Source organism: Anomalospiza imberbis, chromosome 9, assembly GCF_031753505.1.
Source record: "Anomalospiza imberbis isolate Cuckoo-Finch-1a 21T00152 chromosome 9, ASM3175350v1, whole genome shotgun sequence".
Lineage (NCBI taxonomy): Eukaryota > Metazoa > Chordata > Aves > Passeriformes > Viduidae > Anomalospiza > Anomalospiza imberbis.
This window is the reverse complement of record NC_089689.1, coordinates 14251673-14271793: the sequence shown is the minus strand read 5'-3', so window position 1 is coordinate 14271793 and position 20121 is coordinate 14251673. Positions and strand designations below refer to the sequence as shown.

General features: G+C 38.3%; 1 protein-coding gene across 4 annotated transcripts in view; it reads left to right on the top strand.

The window, feature by feature from the left end:
• Window positions 1–5517: 5517 nt before the first annotated feature.
• ABCD3 (ATP binding cassette subfamily D member 3) overlaps window positions 5518–20121 on the top strand; it is a 28396-nt gene continuing 13792 nt past the window's right edge. The window contains exons 1-5 of one of the 4 annotated variants that reach the window (XM_068199780.1): window positions 5518–5979; window positions 7940–8072; window positions 15813–15849; window positions 17888–17989; window positions 19447–19535. In XM_068199780.1, the coding sequence (XP_068055881.1) occupies window positions 8005–8072; window positions 15813–15849; window positions 17888–17989; window positions 19447–19535 (296 nt within the window). In that variant the 5' untranslated portion in view covers window positions 5518–5979; window positions 7940–8004. The remainder of the gene's footprint in view (window positions 5980–7939; window positions 8073–15812; window positions 15850–17887; window positions 17990–19446; window positions 19536–20121) is intronic. The other 3 variants (XM_068199782.1, XR_011002197.1, XM_068199779.1) reach the window with 3 other exon arrangements.

The window sequence follows — 20121 nt, the reverse complement described above, 5'->3', positions numbered from 1 at the left end:
TTCATCGGGGATCATGCACTTAATACTAAATAGTTTGAAAGTTCCTTTAATGAGAGGAAGTAGGAGACAAGTTTCCAGGAATATGCCAACAGGGAGAAGAGTTCTGTGGAGTGTAAAACTGGACCCTCACTACTGATACTAAGCAAATAGATCTGCAGATAGAATGTATTAAAATCCTTGTTCTATTAGCATTCTTTCTACATTACCAATGTTAAAAACAAATTATATTTGTTCAAAGAACATGTCATCATGATATGCATTTGTGGTCATAGCTCCTGGAAAACAGGAAGATGGGTCTGCTGAAGTTATTATGGCTTAAACCTAATGTCTGATACCTTATGACCAAATACAAGAGAGAGAGATGATTCCCTTTTGGAACAATTTTACAAATTTAAGCTCCATCACCTGAAATAAGAAGGAACCATGATATAAACAGTGATGATGACACAGCTTTCCAAAAGTTTTGTCTTTCATACAAGTTAGTCTCTGCCAAACTCAATTCTGTCGCAAACCATGGTGATAAAATCCCATGAACTAAAAGCTTGTTATATACTCTTAATATGCTGAAAAAAATATTTTCCCATTGCTTCATTCTGGGAAATAATTTGACCACATTGGTATGATATCTTGTATTAAATAAATTGATATCAAAGGTGAGACAGAAAATTCATTCAAACTTTCAGTTTGCATCATTATAAATTAGCAAATACATTAATGAACAAATATAATCCGCTGAGAAGCACTATTTATAAGGGAATTATGAGGCAATCTCAATAAAAGAATTAGAGCTCTACCTATGAAAGAGATACTAGCTGTAAACATATTTCAAATGCCTTTCTTTAAATTACTGAATTCAGATATCAAACTTGAGATTGACTTTGCAAAGATCCATTATACTGTCCATGAATGCTTTTTCCATAAAATGTTCCTTAAGAATTTCTTTCTGTTTTTTCACTTTTGGATGATAAATGGAACACTTTTTAAACCAAGCATTATTCTAGGTATGATAAGGAAGTTAACATCAACGACATCTGCTCTTTTATTTATTATGTATCTAATAAAACATAAAACAATACAATATTTGAGATAAGCTAGAAATAAATATTGAGCAGTGAAATACCTTGGCTTTCAGATCACCAAAAGCTATGAAGATCAAACTGAGCTCTGATCCACTTCAGAACAAGCTAAACAGGAACATCTAGTTTCAGTTTCCATTTTTCTACCCACTCACCTAGTCCTAACAAGGTAAGAAAGCAGATATGTGTCTCTAAGAGTCTCTGATACTATCCACATACAGAAAGAAGACCAGATAATTTCTGAGTCTGGTATAATAGCAGTAATTCCTGTGTATTTTCACATTTTCACCCAGAAATTTATAAATTTATGAGCTCTGCTTATAAAAAGCAGTCTGCTCTCTTGTATATTGGAAAGGCATGAGCTATTAAGCAGAGGCAAGAGTTGCTTGTACAGAGGCTAGATCACAGTCACATCAAAAAATCCAAGTATATAAAGCAAAAATACAGACAGAAATCAAGGAATTGCACAAAGTACACTTGTGTGTAGCAATTAAGCACTTGTGGGTTACAATGTCAGTTAATAAAGATTAGGAAAAGTACCCTTACCAGTGGGAAAGTGAATTAGTAATGGCACAGAAGGTCTGCAAGCATCCATTTAAAAGCCAATGCTCTGTACTTGCTTTTTTTTTTTTTCCTATGCACTCCTTATTGTCTTCTGCCCATGCTACTCCCAGATTTTACTCACTGCTCAGAAAAACTACCTTCTCACATCTAAAGTTCCTGTAACACCCCAATCATCTAAGGGACATGCAGCAGGTGGGTAAGAAAAGGGCAAGAACAAGAAAAGAAAATAGGAGGTACAAAGAAATGAAAGCTTGTCCTCTCTCTGTGTTCTGTAGATCAAAGAAAGTTTATGTCCATTTCAATTTCACCCTGTAGGCCCCATCTGAAGATCAAACCTGCATTATAATCAGCATTGGAGGCTTATGGGTTTTGAGTGGTTGATACCAGATCTACACTAGTTCACCTGCACTGGAGTTTGAAGTTCTAAGAAGTGACTAAACATATAATGATACCAGCTGGCAGACATAAGTTGTATTAATAAGGCTTAATAAGATTGTTGAGCATAATCTGTATCATTATTCATATACATCCATTTGCACATATATGAATTGATACATGATATAATGTAGCTCAACTTCAAATGTAGAACCTCCTTCTGTGAAACATCAAGCAACAAACTTAATACCCTGTTGTAGCACTTCAGCAGAATGACAAAACCTTATCACTTAGTGCTGATGACTGCATTAACAGAACAGTTTAATTATTTCCCTGCAAATCATGCCAGATTCTACTACTAAGTGATATATCTAGGAGATAACACAGATTTCACAAAAGAGACCACATCAATCCCTGGAACATTCCTTCTTGCTCCACTAGTTAGTAAGTTTTCAATACCACAGGACTTAACTTAAAATTTAGAAAGTTAGCAATCCTACTGAATTTATATAGACTTAAAAATTAAGCAAATGTAAGTCTGCAGAATGGAGACCAGCACTACACAAATCACCTTCCAACATTATGAACATACATGATACAGTTTGCATCTTACAGTTTACCTCAGTTTACATAAAATTAATCTCATTTTTCTGCCAATTTTCACAACATTTGTAAAGTGCACTCCGTGATATTTATATGTTACATTGGACCTACAATAAACAACATGATTTTTCATTTAATTATTAGATGACATGTTGTTCTCAGAATATAGCTGGGTGCTGTTTGCCAAGTGCCAACAGCAAATAACACAGGTTCTTCCTGTTCTGGGAGAAACCAAATGGGAGCATCTTCTTATTTGTCAACCTAGATTCCATTAAATAAAATGTATTCACATAACTATTAGTGGGACAAATATTCACTCTGTAGTAATTTCTTATATTTCTGACTTTGACTCCTTAAAACTCAAGCGTCTAAAATCAAGAGTAGCTGAGGACAGGAAAATCTGAACTGTTTAGCAATATTATTACTGCTTATTATTATTAGATTTTGTTTTTTAAATTGGGAACTAGGCAAACTGCTTAGGCAGATACCATTGCTTAACACTTCAGACACAGGTCTCCAGCTTAACATTGTCTGTTATGAGGTCTCCTGATGTCCATTAGAGGGATTTAAGATTTCATTAGAAAACAGACATTTTTCTTCCTACAGTCTTCAGTCTTCCAGAGTGCACTTTTTCATTTAAACAGCTTGCTTGCTGTGGATGTTCCTACTTACCTAGTAAGAAGTTTGAACAATACCATGGACTGTATTAAAAAGATGGTTGTCAATTTGACCTTGCTTTATCAGAGAAATTACACACAGTACTATTAGTACAGGTAAAATAACTTACTATTTGTTTCTTCCAAGCTACCTTTCCACCTCTAGCTTTTACATTTGAGATACATTTGAAATAACATTGCTCTTATTTGTTACCTTGGAAAACCCTCACAGTTGACTTGTGCCAAGAATACCAGGAAAGCAATACAGCTGCAATGTATAAAGTGTTGAAATGCAGCAGATCTCAAACTGAAGGGGAAAAAAAGGAGTTTTGTCACAAAAACATTTGATCAGCATGGGTGATATTATCAAGATATGCTTAGCCATGAGTGCTGTTGGAAACTGATGAAATAATGGATCAATAAAAATCTCATGTTTTGAACAAAGCAACCATTTGTCAATCATGTTTAAAAAGTTATTCTGAAAAAAAAGCAACTTTCAAGAGTCGAGGCAGCAGGAGACAAAGTGGAGGTCTGGATGCATGAGACAAGTTTCTCAGAAAATGATAGGCATGTGTGAAATTATGTAAGGAAAAGTTAGGAGAGAAATAAAATATGTACTGGGTCATGGTATTGGCCAGTGTCAGAAAGTGGGATAAGGACACTGAGACAAACAGCAGAACACCAGTCACGGGGACATGCAAACAACAAAGGTCAGCATGGCCCCAGTTGATGGACAGTTCATGGAAACAAAGTTAGGCTGTACTAGATAGCAACTTCTGTGGAAGGGTACAACCAACTTAAGCTTAAAGAGAGAAGAGGACTTGCAAAGAAAAGCAGACAGTATCATAACATTCCTGATCTCTGTGGTGATATTGAGATTAAAAGTACCAGCAAAACTGTACTACAAAGATTTGTAAACCTGAAAATTCACAGAAATTATCCTTTTTGAAATTATTTTAATATAAGAAATTTATTTTCATACCAAAAGTACCTCGTTTTTAGGTTCTCGTACTCACCTACTCTCAAAGTATCTAAGATTTTAAAAAACAAGGTATTTTCACATTCACCTTATAAAACACGAATTTAATTAATGCTGGGTGATTCTGCTTTATATTTTCCTGAGGATCTGTAACACTTCAAATAGTTTACAATTCCTCCCACCCACACCAAAACCACCAATGTACAGCACATATTTTAAAGCAGGGAGATTACTGATGTGTCTAAGGTCTCAGAACAAGTGGCAGAGAATAGATTCAAGAGTTGTGACTCTAATGCTCTAAAAAAATGTTAACAATTTGACAGTTTGAGATTTCAGCTTTTACACCAAAACATAAACTTGCTTTAAAATGCCTGATAATACCAAGGATAGGGAAAGGGAGCAAGAAGGAAGAGTATATGTGGTGATTCAGAATGAAGAACCAGGGATTACCTCTCAAACTCAGCTTCAGACCTCCTACTCCAGGCAGAAATACTTGGAAGAAATAGGAATACCTGATAAATGGACTGACCTATGTGCACACTCTTGTGCTACAGTAAAAAAAGCACAACATTCACAGGTATTCACATGTTTTTAAAAGCTTGGATGAGAACATTTCTCAAGACTAAAAATAGATACATTGATTCCACCTGCATTTTGATCTGCATGTAAGTTTAATCAGAGAAACAGTTTTGTCATTTCAGTGTTAACCATGGCACCAATCTAGTCTTTCAATTTATGACTGACCAGTTCCCACAGAAAGCAGAGACACTTCATATCCATTATCAGGCATCTTTCTGAGGGATATGACCACAGGGGAAGATCCAGTGTAAATACAGTTATGCTGGCATGGGTGTTTTTGCTGGTATAGCTCGACATGCCAATCTGATATTAACTCTGCTGGAAAAAGCACCTGTGCGAGTGTAACTGGTTTTTGTGGGACAAAGCTAGCTGGTATGTCCTGCTGTACCTGGCATGACTCTACTCTTTATAGGGATTATTTTCCTGTACTTACACGGGTGACGACTCATTCCACCCTCTGCCTGACAGCCAATCTTGGCAGCTCCTCTTATGGCACTAACAAAAAAAAAGAGAAAAGGCAGGGTGTGGCGAAACCTACATAAAAGTTTCTCTGACTTTTTAAAACTCTTTTAAAGTTTATTATTATTGTTAAATTATTTTTATTTCGTCGTTACCACGTTTACAAGCCATTTCTAGCACACACTCGGGAATCACACTGTAGCCCTACACAAGAGGGGACGACCGGAGCCCGCTCGGCAGGAGGAGCCTGGGAAAATCAACCCGCGGGCCGCGGGGGAGGCTCGGCCTCAGCCGCTCAGCCCGACCTCCGGGCGAGGGCGGCCGGCGACAGGCCCGGCCCCGCCGGCGCGGGAGGAAACAGCCCTTCCTCCCCTCCCCGTCGGTCCGCCCGCTGCCAGGGGCTGCCAGGGAGCGCTAATTGCCGTCCCGGCGTTGCACAACCCGCTCCCGGCGCGGCGCGGCCCGGCCCGTCCTGCCGGCGGCGCGGGGCCGGGCGGCGCCGCCCCCTCCCGGCATCCCCCGCTCGGCTGCTCGGCTCGGCTGCGCTCGGTCGGCGGCTCCGCGCTGCTCTCGCCATGGCCGCCTACAGCAAGTTCCTCACCGCGCGGCACTCCGCCATCGCCGGGGCCGCCGCCGCCTGCGCGCTGCTCTGCCTGCTCAGCAAGCGGCGGGCGGCCGCGCAGCACGGGTGAGCGCGGGGCCGGGCCGGGCCGCGGGGCGGGAGGGGCCGGGCGAGCCGCGGGGCCGGCGCCGGGAGGCCGAAGCAGCGGGAGCTGTGCTCGCCCTCACCGCCCTGGGCCCGGCGGAGGGCCAGCCGCGTCCCTGTGCCACACGCAGGGCGCTGCCACCGCCGCCCTCTGCCCGGGAGGGGCTCCTGGGCACAGGGGTCAGCCTGCTTCTCCCCACGCCTTCCCCGGCGTGAGGTCGGTGCCCCTCTTGCGAGCATCCAACCACCGCCGCCTTGTTACCCAAACTATATTGGCTTTTTCTATTTTCCGGACTAGGAACGAGTGTTGACACTTGACTTCTAGGGATGACCGTGTCTGCATAGGCAATTAATGGACTCAGCTGTTGTTTGGATGCTGCCGTGTGACAATAAGATACACGGGCAACGATTTCAAAGGGGCCGAATGTGGTGATGTTCTCTGTGAGGTTGCCTTACAGGTATATGGTTCTAGGGTGTGTATTCGTTATTGCCCTACAAAGCATGGGTATTGCAAAGTGTGGCAGGTGAAGAATGTATCACAGACTCAGCCCTTTCACGGTTTTACTGCATTTATGATTGTAAGTTGCTAACTATATGCTTAAGACCTGGTATGTTGCGATATTACAGTGCCTACAGTGTCTTGTAGGCACTACAAAATTATATTGAAATTGACTTACTCAACAGACTTAAGTAATAACATACCTGAGATTAAGCAATGATCCAGTTTTATTTTACCTAAGACCACTCATGCACAATATCTGTAGGAGTTTCATGAAGTTAGGTAACTATCACACAACATGGCAGACATTGATACGCCACTGATAAGTTTGCTACCTTACATTGTTTTTTGCATGAGAGTTAAAACAAGATCCTGAGCAATGGCTGAGTTACTCTTCTATCAAACTCATGGAGAGGGGTGTTTTTTTCAAATACCTCTATGTAAGTTAGTGAAATACCACTTTAAAAAAGCAGAAAAGCTATATGGAAGGGCACAAAAATGATGAGCTCAGATTTTCACGCCTAATATAGTGGCATTTGTCAGAAATACTGGGCCATGCAGATGTTCCAGGGGCAGTTATGTGTTAAGTCAGACCAAGGGTATCCTTTTAAAGTGAATCTCAGTTGTCCACACTTACCTTGCTCGGTCTTCATTGAGGGATGATCGTGAAGCACACAAGCTAGGTTATATTCAGATTGGAGCACATCTTCAAACATAGATGCAGGTCCAGTGTAGTTTTGAAGTGCATTTAATATTTTCCCACTGTTAGTAGCATTCATTTGATAGAAGCAGGCTAGAACCTGTCCAGAGTAATCTCCCTATACCTGAAATAGATACTATGTGGGTCCTGGGTTGTCCCCATTAAACTGTTTTGCTTTCATGTCTTACGAGGTTGATCTGCAGGACTTGACAATGGCAGTGCATGCATTAGCTTGAGGGTCAGTGTGTGGAAAGTGTTAGCCTAAATGCTGAAGAATGCTGAATTCTTTGGAATGTGTCTTTCCTGTGTGGATCTTCAATTTTGCTAGGAATAGTGTTAAAAATCTGATGTATTAGTATATATTAGGTGGACCAAACATTATTACAAGATCAGTGGAAATTGTGAAGGGGAGATAACTTATGAATTACATTCCAGCTAATTCAACAGATGCATGGGCTTGTGAGAGCCTGCCGTCCCTTTTCCTCTCTCTGTACTGCAGTCTTTCTGATGCCTTGTCCTTTACTTCTCTAAAGTCTTTAGTCACATTTTGCATTCTTTAATTTATTAGAAATGCAGTTGCTAAAGTAAGTGCCATGCTTGCAAACTTGATGTTTTGCTGGTGTGTATGTATTGTTTTACACTTTTGAGTCCCTCCACAGCTTAGGTCTTATTTGCTGCTGGTACTGTATTGTGGCCATGGATTCTAAACTCTAACATCCAACATTCGGTTGTTTCAATAATAGCTGTGCTGCTGCTTGAATGCTATTTTGAGGATGGTTTTTGCCCACTGGTCTTCGTTCTTTTCTCCATGTTTCCCTGTGAGGCAAACCTTGCCAGGAGCCTTACAGAATGCTACCTATCAAGACTAGGCAGTAGGTAAGCTACATTGCCTATATCACCAGCTTAGACAAAAGCATCTGGTTATTACCATTGCCTCATCCTCCTTTAGTCTCATTAGTTCATGTATCATTCATTTCTTCACGCTTTGTTGCCGATGTAAGTTATAGAATACTGTTGAAAAGGATTTTCATCGTGCCAAATCTTTACATTTTCAGCATACTTGTGCTGGTGTATGATGCTGCCATATTGTAACAAGTGCACAACCTTTGAAATCTGCAGGGCCTAGTGTATCTTTTAACATCTGTGTTGTATATCTCTGACTCTCTGGGAAGAGGAAGAAGTTGGGAAGGCATGGCTGTCCTAAATTTTTGTACTTATTCCTAGGGTGAAGAATTTCACTTGGCAGTCTAGATAGTCTGGAAGAGGACTGGTAGCGTATCTGCTGCTTGAGGTTAACTGACTAAAATCTGTGAGGTGATTTAGTTTTGTGTGTGTGAATTCCTATGTTAACCTTGGTGTATAATGCCTGAAAGTGTTGTGCCATGTTAGTGTGAGGTGAATTTCAACTTCTTGAATTCTGGAAGGTGAAATTCTAGTTTTGAGCTTTGTAAGGGCAAAGGTAAATGTTGCAGACCTGAATATAACCAGCAGAATGCTGGGCTTAACATTCAGGTGAATCATTGAAGTGTTCTAGTGCAACTGTAAATTTTACCTGCAAAACTTCTTCCTTCCTCACATAGGTTCAGAATACATACCTATACATACTTTGTGTTCAAAATAACATTTCATGTTTTTCTATTATTTCATGTATTTCTGGAGTAACTGCCATTTTTCTGTTTGATATTGTGTGCTTTTTTAAGTTTTGCTGGAATGTCAGCAATAGGTCTGCTGCTGGTTGAACTTGGAAAGTAAAATAACATACAAACTGAGAAAAAGAAAAGAATCTTTTTAGCAAATCAGATGTGTTTGAATGTGTAACAAGAAAGTTATGTGATAGGCTCATCATGTATGTGTTTGTTTTTATATAGAATAACCAGTTATAGGCATGATAGCAGGAAGGAGAGGTAGCAACTTTCACCTACTTTTCTGCTGTCAAACAATAGGGGCAAAGTTCAGTACATATAAAATAGTAATGTATGAATAATTAAGTTGTATGTGTTATGCCAACCTGCCTTACTAGGTCAAAGATCACTTAATTAGTACTGCCTGGATTAGTCACAGATGTTGTTCTGTAAGAGGTATTACATTGCTCATTGATTTTACAGAACTGAGAGGTGGTGTCACCTGCAATTTACAATGCCTTATTGCTACACTTTTCTGAAATCTTCCAAAGTAGAGTGATGTAGAAGTTTGCTTATAGTAACTTGTTAGTTTTCCATTTTACTTCCTTGGAGTAAAACATGGAGAGAAATACATCCTTTCTTTTTCAAAGTTGCTCTCAAAAAGTCTGTTTCCTTACAAAAGCTTTGTGTCCTCTTGGAAGGGGGAAGTTGTGGAATTAAAGTGCAATTATGACTTCAATTGTAGTATTTGTGGTTTTTAAGAGTAATGAGAAGTTCTTTTGAGAAGCTAAATTATCCTGGGTTTATAGTGCAGAAAAAAAGTCTCTTTATTCTGTTTCCCTAATCTTGGCTCAAAAAAGAAGCTACAGAATATTTGCTTAAGATCTGATTGCTTCAGAATTAAAACCTTAAGGGGTGTTACATAAAGGAGCTGGTTATTTTTCATTACCCCTCTAATAAGATTTTTTTCTGGGTATCTATGTAGTTTAAAATAAAGTACTTACAACAAGCAGAGAATGAGCTTGGTTTACTTGTAAAAGGATGGTATTTAACTCATACAACTTTCTACTGGAAGGAGGGACTGAAAGAAGTAATAGTAGGTAGGGTGAAAAGTTTGAAACTGCAAGATTAGGGAAAGGGAATAAACGGTTTAGAGTAATAGGAGGGCATTTGTAGTGTATGGGAAGGTGACAAAATATTTTAGAATCTGCTTGTTTATGGGAAGGTGACAAAATATTTTAGAATCTGCCTATCACCTACCTGCATTCATTAGAATGCAAGAACATGCTAAGATGTGGACACAATTTAATATAAACTGAACTTCTGAAACCCCTGTGATGGCATCCCACCTGTGGGGAAAAAATTAATAAAGCAAGAATAGTGTGTGTGGGGGGCCTTAGAGGTTAGGCAAGCCTAAAGTGAGGGGGAAGGCTCACTGGGAGGAGGGAGGTTGAGTTGCAGACAGTGTATATCAAATAGGATTTTGCACAGTTCATCTTGGGTGACACATAACCTATGCTCCTGCCAGTCACTGTGCTCCTCAGCCATTGTCTGCTGACAGAGTGGCAGATGTCACTCACTCAGTCGATGTCACTGCTTGTGTCCTTGGCTGCACAGCCTGTGAACATGCAGTGACAGTGATAGTATTGCAATCAGAGGTGACAGACACATGTCCAAAGGTTTGGGGATGATATCAAACATAAAATAGGAGTTTAAATATAGCAAGTGGTAGTTGTAGCTTGAAACAGATGGTGCATTTTTATTCTATTTGTGTATACTTAGAATATTCTTCTCTCTTGTTAGTTTGCATAATTTCTCTAGATTCTGAATGTGCTTGGGTGGGCTTTGCCAGTGTACTTCAAATGGAGGGACCTGTTCTGGTTGAGTCATGGCTGTTTGACACGAAGGGTGAAATTATATTGGTTCAAATTAATAGACTGCTTCTGTATATGTAAAAGACTTAAAGGGAACTTGTGTTACTTGGAGGAAAGGTGGCAGGTAACAAAACCAACTTTATGCTAACTATATTGAAGTAAATTTATCCAGGACGTGAATGTGACAGTCCAGTCTACTGCTTGCAGTAAGTGCACTAGAGTTTAGGGGAAAAAAAACCAACAAAAAACCAAAGACTAAATATGCAGAAATACAATTACTAAATATATGATTACAAGAAAATACATTGAAAATGCAGTCTTGTAGAAAAACCTGCCTGGGGCTCAGGAAACCTGAATTCAGCTGGAGGGTATGGAGACAGGAGAAACTAGATGACTCAGCCCTAATCCTAGCATTTGGACTGCCTTTGTTTGGAGCCTGGCTAGCTAATTAGTGGTTTCTCTCTTAATTAAGTTGCATAAAATGCTTGCTGTCTAAGGCAACATCTAGTGTGTGTGTAACAGTGTATAAATTTTTAAAAAATTATTTTAAAATTTTTTTAGGAAACCAGCTAGAAATCTTTTTACACTGTTATCTTTGAGGGAGGTCTGCAGCCACAGCTCAGGCTTAAGATAAAATCACAGCTTAAGATAAAATTAATAGTGCTGAGGTTTTTCTTATATGTAAGATATGTTATTGAGATGCATTCTTCTACTGAAACTCTGAATTTCCTCTCCAACAATTCTGCTTTGTTATCTTCTTTTCAAAGGTTTGTAGAAACCTCTTGAGCTTTAGCAATGCAGAGATCCTGTTTGCAGTAACATAGCTCTCTGTGACCTTCTGAGTCCCCTTCTTGCTTGCCTGAATGCATTCCTCTCACATTATTTTTGGTTATGCTGCAACTAGCCACCAATCTAGAGCCAAGAAAGTTCTGTTCTTGGTTTCTGTGTGTGCTCAGAGTGTGCTGTGTAAATGGGCATGCTTTTGGACTGTGCCCAGGCTTCTGAGTAAGGTTGCTGCCCTTCACCTGAAATAACTGTACTGTTGCTCTCTACCCCTCTGAGTGAAATATGCACTATGAAACTCTTCCTCTAGTTAGCTGCGTCAGACTTTTCTCACTATAGCTGTTATTTCTTCACTGTTGCATTGCATCTTTAGTAATTTGAATTTTATTCTGTCTTTACAATGTCCCAGTAGTATCTTGACTCCAAAACTAACCTGAAAACTCCACAAATAAATATGAACTACTGCAAAATTGTTTATTTTATGTGATTTTTGGAAGCTGTGAAAACTTCACGATGCCATTCCAGCTTATAAGGTCTGCAGGATACAAAGGTTGCCTAGAGGTAACAACTCTTTGAAATGCTACACTTAATCCTAAACCAGATACTCTTTCTTTGCGCTATGTTGAGCAGAGGCAAGTCATCCTAACTCTACAGAAGGAAAGTAGCATGACCTGAAATTTGTAGGGTTTTTTCAGTTAAGGACAGTGTAACATTTTACAGCCCTTACTTCCTCATAATGTGTCATTAAACAGCGAGTCTTGCTTATCGCTCTCTTCATCTGCAATTCCCTGTTGTGCTAAGCTCAGTGTAGATTGCTTCCTCTGAACTTTGTTCTGGATGGAGACAGGTATTTCTAAAGACAGTAATAATTTAACTTTTCCCTGTTTGCTAGTAAATACCACAGAACTAGTATGCATGAGACTCTTCAGTAAGAAGACTAAGGGCTCTTGAAGGCTTTACACAGTTTCTCAAATCACTTTCTTCTTCAGTGGTGTTGAGAATGATTCTGTTTGAGTAACCAGTATTATTGCGTGTTTCTTTAGAGAGAATAGCCTCACTAGTATGTAAACAGAGTCAAAAGAGCCAGTGCTCTGACCAATACTTATTTGGAGACTGGAATTGCATGATTTCTCCCTCCCCACTGGGCTACCATACTGCCCTTGAAGTTGGATCAACTGACAAATGCCTGTACAGAGTCCCAAAACTCTATTAGTTTCTTTAAAGCATCGTGCTGGTATGGGCTGATCATGTTTCTCAGTGTAGAAGAAAGGTGTTTTGATTATTGCCTCCTGCCTGCCAGGTAATTACTTGCTTATTTACTTCTCTTTAGAGAGTTGCTATTCAGTTACCATGCATGTATGAATGACAAGTTGGGTGTAGGTGTGTCATTCCACATACTGCTGACACCTTTCTCTGCTTTTTATATCTGTGTTTGCTGTAAAAGCCCTGTGCAGTTAAACAATGAGTAGCAGGCTACATCTGAAATGCTGCTTTTCCTTAAACTTCCTCAGGTGATGTGTGTTCCATTATACCTGTAGACTCTTTATGGTCTTAAAAAAATGTTACGCATTGAATTCAGACTGCTTTGTTGAGGCTTTGTGCAGTTAGATCTTGAAAATGTATGGTGACAAGTTCCACTGTTTTTGATTCACTATTAGAAATAGTTTACCTCTGTATTTTTTTCTATACATTTTCTGGATAACTCTTTTCAAAAACCTTTTCATTGTCATCCCCCCTTGTCTGTGAGGGCATGAAGGAACAATGGCTCTGTACCAAGGGAGTTACTTGCAAAGGAGAACTTGGCCAGCATGTAGCACTTACCTTCCTCCACCACTGAGGCTTGTGATGCTCCAGCATTATGTAAATGAGAGGTCTGGACTAATGGAGAGCTTGAATCTATTCCAAGTGTTAGAGCTCTCTGCTGCAACCAGATAGTCTTGCTGTATTCTTGCTGACTAATTGAGAATGTTATTTAGTCTTTAAATTCATTGAGAATGCAACCACCATTCTCACAAAAAAGTTCTACAGTAGTACAATGGAGTCTGGAGTAGTGCCAGTAGGTATTGGACTGGAAAGGTTTTATTCCAGGCAGAACTATGGCAGAGTCTTTATTTGCAAATAAAATGAGAGTTATGTAGGCACATTTAATATATTTTTTATTCTAGACTTCATACATAAGATTATTTCTATTCTCTTTTAAGTATTAGTCTTTTTTTGAGCTTGCACAAAATTTTTTAGAAAAAAGAGAACAGAACACTGTTAAAGCTCTTTTTTTTATTAGATTTTAAATTTACAAATGCTTAATTTTTACCTTAAACCTTATAAATAGAAATGCTAATTAAATGTGAGTTCATTATTAAATGTAAGAACTTGATTTCCAAACACTCCTTCTTTCTCTTTAATGGATAATCAGTTTCAGCTCAGTCAGTAATTTCAGATGCTCAGTTTCTCTCAACAGCTACTGTAGGAAAAATGTATCAATAAATACATCAAAGATATTCAACTAACTGCCAGAATAATTCTGGGCCTTATCTTCTTTATAGATTATTAATATATTCACTTCTGATCCTTTTCAAGCTGAAATAGTTGTGTATTATAAGTGTTGTGACTTCAAACATTGGCAGAACTTGAAGCAGTAAAGCTTATAGGGATTATTACAGCATGTATGGAAGAGCAGCATGCTTTCATCTTACATTATGGCAAGTCATGAATCATCTAGAGAAATAACCACATAGTTTGATCACTGCTTATTCATGCTTAAGAGTACTACTTTCCTCCTACTGCTAAACCAGATGTGATTGAGCTGATCCATATTCAAGTTTTTAAAATACAAGTCAACCTTTTCTACTTTGTAGAATTACAAGATGTATTGAGAAGTTTCTTGTACCAGAAATACATTGCTCTTGCATCACTAACTAGATTGTTTCTTAGACTTTACACCCTGTTACCGTTTCCACAGATGTACTGCCATCACAGCCTGATTAAATATTATATCTTTTCTGAACTTTTATTATTTCTGCCCCAATCTGGCCCCTGCTGCCCTTCATATTCATTCTTTGTTTTGCACAAGTAGCCTTACAAGATTTTTATCTTCTCTCAGGCTTCCCTCTCTGTTACCTTTAATTAAGTTCTTGCTGAACTGGTGGATCTCCCTTCTTGCTTTCATGGTCTCTTCCTTCCCTTCTTTTCTCATATTCCTCTGCTACCTTGCCTCTTCCTTTCATAGTAATTAAATTATTTCTTTTTATTGGTCAGTGACATTCAGAGAGCTTACTAATAATCATAAATTAAAATAGGCACAGCTTCATTCTAGATATTTTCTTGGCAGGGCTTTAAAACACAAGTGTGAAGTGGTGCTGTTGATGAAGTTGTGGGATAGCTGGTTGTGTGGCAGTCTGCTCCTGTTTTGGTGTTGTGGACTGAAGGAGCAATGCCTTTCTTAGTTTCTGCTTTCTTGTAGTGTCCTAGGTTCTGCCTTGAAAGTGTATGAATGTTGTAGTTTTAAGGCAGCCTGCTTGCTCTCAGTGTTATAATATCATGGTTAACTAAGTTGTGGTTTAATATGGTTGGTGGCTATTTCTAAACTACATAAATTCTCCAAACAGTTTCATATACTGGTCTGATGCTTGAGGGTTCCAAAAGGAAGAAAGACAAACTATAACTGCCTTACTGGTCAGTTTTTCTTTCTTAAACCTAGAGGCAAAAGAAGAGCACTGTGCTTTTGAATGTTTGCTTAACACCAGTTGATAAATATTTTTCTACTAACTGTTCTATTAAATGCAGGGGAAGGAAAACAAACTAAAAACTAACTCCCATTTTAATGGACATCTTTGCAGGAACTTGATTTCACAGGAGCTGGCTTTTTTTTCCCCTGTAGCACATGTTTATGAACAAATAATCTTTCTGTGTAGTAAATGTGTAATTTTGAAGTCAAATACAATGCAAATCAAATCTGGTTAGCTTATGTAGATAATGTGAAACATCAAAGTTGGGTTGCTTGGATTGCTGGATCTGCATTCTTGTAGTTTTCATTTGTGATCAGTGGTACCATGTAGCCATGCTTGTAAAGTATGTGCGAGAAACAGAAAAACCCTTGGAGTTCATGATAAAGAGCCAAGGTACAGCAGAACTTGGAGATGAAAGGGTGAGACTTGGTTTTCCTACATGGAACTGTTTGCTGGAATAAGGTTTGACATAGGAGGTAGCCCTGCTGTATTGCTTTGAAAGAAATAGGTAGGAATATAATCCCAAGATTTCCTCTGTCTTTTGTGTGTAGAGATCTAGACAAAGAAAAGTGTGTTAATAACAAATAAATACTTTTTTTCTTTTCTCTGCAGTAAAAGAAGTGGAAAACAGGCATTGCAGAATAATGAGGTAATTCTTTCTTCATGTCAAATATTCTTTAATAATTTTAACTAAATCTGATTTTTTAAAATTTGAAGTCCTATACTGTAGTTTAATCTTGGCTATGGTGCAGATACAGTTTGAATAATTCTTTCAGACGTGCATTGGTGAAGCAAATACAAGAATCAGGTTAATCACAAGAGGCTGAAATTTGACTCCATAGTGATGCATTCTTGATGTGCACAATGTCCTTTTTTATCTCTTATTGCCCTATGAATTTGTAAGGACTAGTGTTGTAAGATTTTCGGTATACATAGAAACGAACAGCTGTGTGTAGATTTGGTGTAACTTATATTTATTTTTTATGTCAAAGAAAAATGTATGGAACATGATGTTGACTGACAGTTTCTAAATTAGAAACTACTTCAAACATCTGGTAGGAGGTTTGTCATTTCCATGATCTTTTGTGTGTCTGTTAATTCATTTATTTGAAAGGGATATACTAAATCTCTTTAAGCTAAGATTTTTGTTTCATAGTCAAATAAAATATGACAGTCCAAAAGGCAGAGTCTGTGATTCTGGTGTTACAATGGTATGAATAGATTCCATGTACTTTCATCTTTGCTGAAAACTTAAAAAAAAAGACTTGCACTGGATAAATAGAAGAGTGTATTGCAAGTATTATGTTAGCTTCTAACACACCTTGACTGTATTATCTACCATAATCAATTATCTTTTGGATAGCTGTACCTATTTGTAAAAAACTTAACTATCTTTTTTTTTTTTTTAATTCCTACCTATCTGGAATACAGTTATGCTGAATGGCACTGACAACCTAAGGGAAAAAACTTCTAGGCAAGAAGATACTGGAATGAATATAAGTGTCACACGGAAGTATAGAAATGGGGAGGGGCTGAATAAAGGGGAAGAACAGGTTCAACTCACATATGTTTGGTCATTTGGAAGTGTAGCCATCAGACATTGGGTTAGTAATTTCTATTACAGGAAAGCAATCATGTATGTAGGATAATGCTTCATTAGGACTGGACAGTAGTCTTAGTTGTTTGGATTGCTAGAATTTTTGTGTGAATGATTTTTAATTAAAGTGTTGTAATCATCTGCACAGCATCCTATTTGGCTAGAATTTTTATTTGTAATTTGTGTTCACATAGATTTTTGAAAAGGATGGAACTATTGTTGACTTCATGCTATGAAAAACAGGTGTAGGCTTCTTCACAGAGCATTCAGAGTGGATCTTTTTCAGGTTTCCTGTCTACCTTGTAATATTGATATAGGCATAGATAGCATGGTTCACATGAGCCTTGGGTAGCAAAGGTAGCAGGATTATGTCGATTAGCTGGGACTTGTTCAAAGTACACATGTGCCCTTTTGGTCTGTTTTCAGGACTGAATTCTTCTGTCATGTCCTTACGTGAAAGAAAAGAAACCTGGACCATTAGCTTTTAAAAAGTATTCAGGTTAGTCAGGACAGAAGATAGGGCTATATGGAGTGAACAAATGAAACTGACTCAAATAAAGGGTGTTTGGGTACAGCATGGGAGGATTTTTAAGACTGGTAGATATACCCAAGTAGGAGTGTGTTGCACCATTTTGTAGAAGTAAAGCAATAAAAAGTTCTGGTTTACTTGAAGCAAGTTTGGGCTGTACAGTCAAACAGTTTAAACCATTGATTGTCTGGACAAATAATGGAAGGCATCTTTAAAAATACTGGCTGATGGTGTCTTTTAGAGACAAGCCATGTTAAGAGATGTTTGCATTACAGCTTGCACTTGGATGTACTTTAGTGCTTTGGTCTGCATTGTTTGTTTATCATCTTTAACACAGAATTGAAATAAAAAGTATTTTATACTGTAGCAGTTATTTCCTATTGCAGTTTGTTTTGATAGCTCCCACTTCCTTATTTAACTTGTCTGAACAAGTCTTAAGTTGGTGGGAAATACTGCAAATTCTGCAGAGGGACGGTAGCTGTAAATGACTTGGGCAGGGAAGCTATCAGAGCAACAGTTCAATAATACAAAAATTTCTCACTTGTTTTATTCTGTGTGCAGCAGAAAGAGGGAAAGAAGGAGCGAGCAATGGTGGACAGAGTGTTTATTGCACGAATATGTCGAATCCTGAAAATAATGGTCCCTAGAACACTTTGCAAAGAGGTAAGCATTGCCTGCGGTAATAAATAAAGAAATTAGGCTGGAGTCAAGTCTCTTTTGAAATTACATCAGAATTTAAACAATTGCATATACATTACATAAATAGGACTAAATTGTGCTATGTATTTTAAAATAGCAACGTAATAATATAAAAGTCTACGTTATGCTCAGTTGTTACATCACTAAAGGTTCTGTTTTCATTTACAAGATAAGCCATTTACTGTCAGCTGATAACTACTGTTGTAGCATAACTTTTAAAAGGGCATCTGGGTTTGTCTTTTACAAGGCAATACACTTCTGTGTGCTTCCTGTCTTTAAATAGGATGTGGTTTATTCATTATTTTGATTTAGTAACTTACATCTAGGCCGACTTATATTAGAAAACAAATTTGTCAAAAATTCTCTTCAGCATCATTTCAGGAAAGCTATGCACTGTAGAAATCAGCGCCTCCATCCTTCTCAGGCTTTCCAGGACACTTTCAAAAGAAAAAAGATCCAAAGCATTAGTTGAGCTCGGACTTAAGCAATGAAATGTAAGGACTTTATAAACGTACATCAGGCACAAGAGCAGTGAATTGTGATGTCCAGAGTGTAGAACAGGGACCTTCAGTAGCTTAGCTACAAAAAGGAGGTGCATAGAAGGTAGAAGCATGGATGGAAATGCCTGTGAGAGTGCTCACAGAGCTAGCCTTTATCAGCTTCAAAAGGTCAGGGCCATTAGAAGAGGTTACAGATAATCCCATAAAACCTCAAACCTTTCTCCCATATTTGAAAACAAGTTTACTGGTCAGCCTCACCATATTCCTGGCAAGACTCTGAGCAAAACTTCCTGTAAGCTAACTCTGGCCACACAAGGGACAAAAAAATGATCTCAAGCAGCCTGGATTTACCAATGACAGATCATGCCTTACTAACCTGATTGCTTTCGGTGATGAGAGAACTGACTGCATGGATAAGTGAAGAACAGAGGACACTGAATACTTTGATATCAGGTCTCCCTTAATACCCTGACAGCCAAACTGAATTGGTTGGATGAGTGGACAGTGAAGTGCATGGAAAACTGTCTGCACTGTTGGTCTGACTGGAGACTGGTTACTAGTGGCCCTGTTTTGAGTAGGGAGTTGAAGAAGATGATGTTCAGAGGTCTCTTGAAACCTTATGGCAGAAAGGTGTCTCAGAATAGCAGTAACTTCTTTATTCCTGCAATCCTCCATCTAATAATGTGTGTCCAGTATATGTATCAACCAAATACAGCTCTTTAAAAGACAGACTTTCACCATAAAAATGTAGTCAGTACTTTATTTAAGGTATTGTACGCTAATGTGTTTCCAGCAAAGTAAATATTACATTAGCTAGGGCAGCAGGGTAGTACATTTCTGTTAGATACAGTTGGATGAGTTACTGAAAAAATGGTGAATTTTAGCCATTATTTAACTGTTACATTTCTGTGGTTGTACTAGACAGGTTATTTGCTGCTTATTGCTGTGATGCTGGTAGTCCGAACTTACTGTGATATTTGGATGATTCAAAATGGAACAGTCATTGAAAGGTACCTATACATTTGTTATTTTTAAACTTTCTCTCATGTATTTAAAAGGGAAATTTGTCTGTCAGAATACATATTTGGGTATTTTATAGCTTGCTTGTTTAAAACTGCTGGAAAACTGGTGTAGTTGCAATTTGGGGAGGGACCACTATATTTTGGTAAATAAATTATTTCTGTTCATCAATAAAATTATTTGATTAAATTAATATTTTAAACTGTTTATTAAATATTCATTAGGTAACATTTTGTACACTGAAGACTCTAAATCTTGTTGATCTATATGTCCAAGAAGGTACTTCATAATAGTGGTTTTATGTTTTAAGACTAAGACATGTTGTGTGGATATTAGGACTTTTATTTCTTCCCACTGAGCTGCTTGCTCTTTAGATTGATAAAAACAATGCTTTCAGTCCTAATATGTTAGAAAGTGGTTTTTAGACCTCTGATTATTCTTGCTGGTCTTGTTCCTAATTGAAGCAAGTCACAATGTGTCTTGAACTGTGAATTCAAAATGATACTTTGTTTGAGGAGAGACATTTCTTGCTTTGTAGAATGGAAAGACTGCTTTGTTTTTCTTGTGAGAATCTGT